This window comes from Plasmodium gallinaceum (genome assembly GCF_900005855.1).
Source record: "Plasmodium gallinaceum strain 8A genome assembly, contig: PGAL8A_v1_119, whole genome shotgun sequence".
Taxonomy (NCBI): domain Eukaryota; phylum Apicomplexa; class Aconoidasida; order Haemosporida; family Plasmodiidae; genus Plasmodium; species Plasmodium gallinaceum.
This window is the reverse complement of record NW_021628276.1, coordinates 1,220,454-1,227,971: the sequence shown is the minus strand read 5'-3', so window position 1 is coordinate 1,227,971 and position 7,518 is coordinate 1,220,454. Positions and strand designations below refer to the sequence as shown.

The following is a 7,518-nucleotide window of genomic DNA, read 5'->3' as shown; positions in this document are numbered from 1 at the left end:
AAAAAAAAAAAAAAAAAAAAAAAAAAAAGTAAAATAATATAAATCTTATTTTATTATATCCATAAAGGAAAAAAATCCAAAAAAAAAAAAGAATCATAAATTTGGAAAATATTTTTTTATGTAATAAATATTTATATAGAGGACATAATTTTAAAAGATTGTCTTTTTTTCTTTTTTTTTTTTTTTAAATTAAAAAAATGATAAATATTTTGCCTTATATAGTAGTTTTATTTAGATTGTCAGTTTTAATTACTTGTATTAATTTAAAAGAAAAATATAATTTGATTTTGGAAAAATTAAATAATTTTTTTTTTTTTTATTTTGTTTCTTTTCTATTATATATCATTTCATCTTACCGTAACCCGTAACAATTAAAAAAAAAAAGAAATAAATAAATAATAATAAATATGTCAATATATAAAATAAAAAGTATTTTTTTTATATTTCATATATATATATATATTTCATATTTATTTATTTATATTTTTTTTTTCCAAGTGGATATGTAACCACGTGCCCTCTAACATACGTAAAAACAAATAATCAAGAATTGAATTACATAAGAGATAAAAATAAGAAAAATTTAAAAAAAAAGATAAATAAAATAAAAAGTAATAATTTATCTGATAGTTCTATTATTAACTATGAGTCATCTTTAAACTCCCTTTCCTCTTATAGTACATATGGTTATTAAGAATAATAATAATAATATTATTCCATATATAAAATTTATTTTTTTAAATTTCTTTTTTCATATTCTTAGAAGAAAATCAGTATGATGAATTAGACAGTTTAACCATTTTTCATCATAAAAGTAAAAATACAATTATAACAGAAAAAGGAATAAAAAAAAAATTAAAACAATGGAAACAATTAATTGATAAAAATAAAATTCCTATATTCAAAGAAAATGAAAATATTTTAAACGAAATGATTAGAAATCATAAAGATAAAATAAATGAAAACAATTTAAATGAAATGATTAGAAATCATAAAGATAAAATAAAATATATAAATTATTCAAGTGAAAATTACCATTATAAGAAAGAAAAGGAAAAATGCGTAAACAAAAAAAGGATGATTGAAAATGAAAAAGAAGATATTATTTATTTAAGTAACAAAATATTTAAAAAAAAAGAAAGTAAAATTATGCTTTATAATAGAAATAACAATGTTGAAAAAATATTAAAAAATAATGATTTTAAAAAGAAAAAATGTTGTAATGAAAAAAAATGTTGTAATGAAAAAAAATGTTGTAATGAAAAAAAATGTTGTAATGAAAAAAAAAGTTGTAATCAACCTAATAATAGAAATGAATATAAGGAAATTTTTGAAAAACTACAATTTTATCCTAAAAAAAGAAAATACAAATTTAGTTTAAAAAAAATAATAAAAAAAAACAGAAATAATTATAAACCTATGTCTTTATTACATATTAATAAATTAAGATACATAATAGTAAATGATAAAAATATTAGAGAAAAAAATAAGAAAGAAAAAGAAAAAAAAAAAAAAAAAAAAATTCAAAGTATCATTGCTCTACATAAAATTAATAAAAATGATATTATATTTTCAAAAGATATTAAAAAAAATAATAATATATTTTATTTATATAATTATAAATACTATCAATATAATACACGTTTGAGTTATTGTATTATTTGTGACATTTTTCAGGTATAAAAAATATATATATATTTAAATAAATTGTAAAACATATAAATTATGATTTTTAAATATTATAATTTTAATGTTGTGATTTTCATATTTTACCATTTAACAGTTATATAATAACTTATTATTTAACTTTTATTGATAATTTTATATATTTACTATTTCTTTTATAACTATATATATATATATATATATATATATATATATATATATATATATATATATATATATATATATATATATATATTTTTTTTTTTTTTATTATAGCCATTAAGAACTAAACATTGCAAAATTTGCAATCGATGTGTCAGAACTTTTGATCACCACTGTCAATGGATAAATAATTGTGTAGCAGAAAATAATAGATGCTTTTTTTTATTATATTTATATTTTGAAAATATTACAATATGTTTATCTTTAAAATATATTACTTTATCAATTTATCATTTATTTTTTTATGAAAATGGGTAATTTTAAAAAAATTAAAATAACTTTTTTCATTTCTAAATATATTTATTGTAAAAATATAATCAATGTAATATATATATATATATTTTTTTTTATAGATGTTTCTTTGGATGGTTAATAATACTATTTATTATCCTAATATTTTTTTTTCTAATGATTTCATGCTTAATTTTATACCATAGTTATTTATGTCTAGTAAAAAATAAAATATTATATTTATAATTTATATATACAAAAAAAATATAGTATTTTTGAAGAAAGATATATATATATATATATTATTTTATTTATTTTTTTTATTTTTTTTATTTATATTTAGATCAATGAAACGACTTGGGAAAATATCTCAAAAAAAAAAATTTCATATTTAAAAAATGTATCTAAAAAATATAATAATCCTTTTTTTTTAAGTTATAAAAAAAATGTAATAATATATTTTTGTTATTTTCCTTTGCCTAATGTTTCACAAAAAATTAGAAACTTTTTATTCCCTTTTTTTTTAAAAAAAAATATTATAACTTTTGGTAAAGAAGGAGAAATTATATGGAAGAAATGTAAAAAAAAAAAAAAAAAAAAAAAAAAAAAATCATCTAAATACATATATTCATTATAATATTTAAAAAACTTTATTCATTTTTTTTTTTTTTTTTTAAAGGTTCAAAATCATCTTATAAAAGTTCTAATTTTTTTTATAAAATAGCTGAGGTATATTTTATAAAAAAAATTGTATTATATATATATATATATATTTATATTTATATTTATATTTATATATATATTTATATTTATATATATATTTATATTTATATTTATATATTTATATATATATTTATATATATATATATATATATTATATTTGTTTTATAGAATTTTTCAGAATGTATGAAAAATAACTTTTTATGATTACATGAAATCTAATATTCTTTTTTTTTTTTTTTAAATTTAAAATAATTAAATGGGGAGGCATATAAAGATATTAAACAAACTATTTTTTATAAGAAGATATAACTTTTGCTCTACTAACTTAACTTATTTAAAAAATAAACAAAAAGAACTACTCATAGAATTAGCTGATAAAAGTATATCTGATGTTTGTGAAAATAAAGAAACTTTAAAAATAAAGAAAATTCAAAAAACATCGAAAATTTTTAAATCATTATATGAAGAATTAAATATATATAAGCAACTGTTAATGGAAAGCATAAATGACAAGGAAGAATTTCAAAAAAAAATAATGAATGATGATGATATAAAACAATTAAATAATAATATTCAAAATATACAAGACACTGTTATTGAAGATATTATTGATTTTTATAAAAATTTTGTTAATGATGATCATCATTTAGATACCAATGAAATTAAAATGGAGGTATATAGAGATACATTTATAGATTTTATTTATTTATTTTTTTTTTTTTTTTAATTTTTATTAATATATGATTCAATTTTTTTTTTTTTATCACAGATAACTGCAGGGGTTGGAGGACTAGAATCGAAATTATTTTGTAAAGAATTATTCAATATGTATGAAAATTTTTGTAAAATTAGAAATTATGAATATGAATTAAAAAATAAAATAAGTGATGATATTAAAGGAAATAAAAGTATTGTAGCATATATAAAAGGTAAGAATGTATATGAAGATTTTGTACAAGAAATAGGAATTCATAGAGTTCAACGAATTCCAATAAATAGTAAAAAAATTCAAACATCTACATCAATTGTATTAATATTTGATGAAAAAAGTAAAATGGATAAAATAAAAAAGAAAATAAATTTTTCTAAAAAAGATTTAGTTATTGAAACAAAAAGATCAGGAGGAGCTGGAGGACAAAGTGTTAATAAAAATGAAACATGTGTTAAGGTTATACATAAACCAACTAATATTTTTGTTGAAGTTCAAAAAACTAGTAGTCAAATTCAAAATAAAAGTATTGCTATTGAATTATTAAAAAATAAATTATATAATTTTTATTATGAACAAGAGAGAATTAATTTTTTAAAAGATAAAAAAAATCAGAAACAAAGTGGTGATAGAAGTGAAAAAATTAGAACATATAATTTTTTACATAACGTTGTTATAGATCATGTTGCTAATGTAGAATTTTCTGATATTGAAAAGTTTTTTAAAGGTGATCATTTAATTCATTTAATTAATAAAAAAAAACAAATATTTTATCAAAATATTATTGAAGAAACATTAAAATATATTTTTTCTTCTATTGATAACTAAATTTTCTTTTTTTTTTTTTTTTATATATGATACAATGAAATTCATTTTTTTTTGTCTTTTTTATTATTTAAATATATATATTTGTGTATTTTTATAATTAACAAAATATATCCTTTTTTTTTTCTATTTTTTTTCTATTTTTTTTTTTTTTTTTGTTTTAATTAAAGTATTTTTCTTTTTAATCATTATTCTATTAATATATTTTTAAAATTTTGTGATTTAATTAATAATATATTTGATTATTATTTATTTGATAACTATTTACTGGTTTGCTTTTTTTTATAAATAAAAAATTATATTATGATTATAAAAATTACAATTTTTTTTCTACAAAAATATTTTAAATATTTATAACTTTTCATTTTTTATTCTTTATAGTTAATAATCACTTAAAAATACATATTAAAAATTTCATATATTGCAAAAGTTTTGAAATTAAAAAAAAAAAAAAAAAAAAAAAAAAAAATTGCAAAAATATTTTAGGTGAAAAAGTACTTCCAAATTAAAATATTAAAAAATTTTCTATAAGATTAAAATAATGTTTTTTTGTTAAAAATGAAACTATAAAATTAATTCTAATATGAAAACGTACAAAATATATACATATTTTTTTCTTTATTTTAATAATTTCACAAAATAATAAAAGAATACTATATCATTAAAAACATTTTAACAATATCATAATTATCTTCGTAAAAAATATGAATACAAAACAAAGAATAAAAATAATTATTTTGTGAAATAATTTTTAAAATTTAAACAGGAAATTATTTTATTTTATTTTAATTTTATTTTAATTTTTTTTTTTTTTTTTTTTTTTTTTTTTCCATATCTAATTATATATTAATGAAAAGAGTAAAATTTACTAATGTAAAAAGTATAATATGTTTCTATAATCTATACACATTATATAATTCTTTTTTAATTTTAATTTTTACATATATAAAATAAAATGTGTATGGATAAAATAATTTTGTTTTTTTAAAAATATTTATATTTGCAATATAACCATTTTTTTTTTTTTTTTAAGAACTTTATATATCAGTTATTCTTTTTTTTTAAAAGTATACTCGTTTATCTAACTTATTGTAGAGCTTAAATAATATTTTATATATATATATTATACAATTTTTAATTTCCAAAATTTTTTTTTTTTTATTTTCTAATTTTATACTTTTTCTAAATGGATAGAAAAGCTAGAGAATATGCACAAGATTTATTGGAATTTATTCGCAATAGTGGTAGTAGTTTTTTAGCTTGTAAAAATTTACGCGAAAAATTAAAAAAAAATAATTTTATTCATCTAAAAGAAGGGGAAAAATGGAATTTAAAAACAAATGAGGCTTATGTCTTATCTAAGGAAAACAGAAATATATGTAGTTTTTTTATTGGAAAAAATTTTAATATGGAAAATGGTTCTATTTTAATATCTATTGGACATATTGATTCTTGTTCTCTAAAAATTTCACCAAATAATAACATAATAAAAAGTAAAATAAATCAAATAAATGTAGAATGTTATGGGGCAGGAATGTGGAATACATGGTTTGATAGAGGTTTGGGATTATCAGGTCAAGTAGTATATAAAAAAGAAGATAAGTTAATTGAAAAATTAATTCAAATTAATAAATCTTTATTTTTTTTACCTAGTTTGGCTATTCATTTACAAAAAAGAACCAGATTTGATTTTTCTCCTAATATAAATTATGAAGATCATTTGAAGCCAATCCTTTCTACTACATTATTTGATAATATGGTGAAGAAAGATACAATGAAAAATTCATTAAATGATATACTTAAAAAAAATGACTCCTTATCAGATAATAAAAAAATAACAGAAGAAAAAGAAATAGAAAAGAAAATGATAAATAATAACTCATCTCCCTTACTTTATATTTTATCGAAAGAATTAAATTGTAAAGAAGAAGATATATTAGATTTTGAATTATGTTTAATAGATGCACAAGACCCTTGTTTTACAGGAGCTTATGAAGAATTTATTGAAGGTCCACGATTTGATAATCTTGTTGGTTCTTATTGTATTTTTGAAGCATTTATTGAATTAGTAAATAATATAAAAAATAATGAAAAAAATAATAATAGTTATTATGATAACAATTTATATATATGTATTGGTTATGATCATGAAGAAATTGGTTCACTAAGTGAAGTTGGTGCTAAATCATATTTTACCAAAAATATAATTGAGAGAATTATTAGATGTGTTTTTAAAAATGAATTAAATAATAATGAAACATCTATAGATGAAATATATGGAAGTTTAGTTACTAGATCAATATTATTAAGCGTTGATATGTCTCACTGTAGTCACCCCAACTATCCTGAAACTATTCAAAATAACCATCAGTTATATTTCCATGAGGGAATAGCTATTAAATATAACACAAATAAAAATTATGTAACATCTCCATTTTATGCTAGTTTAGTTAAAAGAACTTTTGAATTATTTTCAGAAAAAAATGAACTAATAAAACATCAAAATTTTATGGTTAAAAATGATACTCCATGTGGAAGTACAGTTGGTTCTATGCTTGCTGCCAGTTTATCTATGCCAGGTATAGACATTGGAATCCCACAACTAGCTATGCATTCAATTAGAGAAATCGCAGGAGTTCATGATATTTATTATTTAATAAAGGGTACTTTAGCTTTTTATACTTATTATAACAAAGTATTATCTTGTTGTGAAATTGATTCATAACGTTTTTGCAATCTTATAAAACGGAAATTTACCTTAAAATACTACAGAAACAAATAGTAAAAATCACAAAACATCATTACTTATGTAAATGTAATAATGGTTTACTATTTAGAAAATATTTGAACTTAATGTTTTTTTCTTTTATTTTTTTAATATTTCAAAAAAGACAAATTACCTAATTTTTTACAAACTTTTAAATATATAGCTTAGTATTTTCATATTTTATAGAAAATTTACTTATTCTATAATGTATAACCTTAAATTATTTAATAAAAAAAATAAAAAAGAGGAAACATTTAATATATAATGTTTTAATATAAAAGTTTCCATAGAATTTTCTTTGTAAAATAAAAATTATTTTCGCATATCTAGTATTTAAATATTTAAATGCTTATATATATATATATATATATGTTTT

General features: G+C 16.6%; 3 protein-coding genes across 3 annotated transcripts; all 3 read left to right on the top strand.

Annotated features, from left to right (window-relative positions):
• Window positions 1–197: 197 nt before the first annotated feature.
• DHHC6 (palmitoyltransferase, putative) lies at window positions 198–3,045 on the top strand (the record flags this gene model as incomplete). Its single annotated transcript, XM_028673202.1, has 8 exons — window positions 198–364; window positions 499–686; window positions 764–1,677; window positions 1,942–2,141; window positions 2,241–2,337; window positions 2,462–2,696; window positions 2,798–2,847; window positions 3,010–3,045. 8 exons carry the CDS (start codon window positions 198–200, stop codon window positions 3,043–3,045), a joined length of 1,887 nt encoding a protein of 628 aa, XP_028529678.1.
• A 52-nt stretch (window positions 3,046–3,097) lies between these two features.
• On the top strand, window positions 3,098–4,378 carry PGAL8A_00445500 (peptide release factor, putative; the record flags this gene model as incomplete). Its single annotated transcript, XM_028673201.1, has 2 exons — window positions 3,098–3,514; window positions 3,611–4,378. 2 exons carry the CDS (start codon window positions 3,098–3,100, stop codon window positions 4,376–4,378), a joined length of 1,185 nt encoding a protein of 394 aa, XP_028529677.1.
• A 1,183-nt stretch (window positions 4,379–5,561) lies between these two features.
• Window positions 5,562–7,100, top strand: M18AAP (M18 aspartyl aminopeptidase, putative; the record flags this gene model as incomplete). Its single annotated transcript, XM_028673200.1, has 1 exon — window positions 5,562–7,100. One exon carries the CDS (start codon window positions 5,562–5,564, stop codon window positions 7,098–7,100), a length of 1,539 nt encoding a protein of 512 aa, XP_028529676.1.
• Window positions 7,101–7,518: the final 418 nt, after the last annotated feature.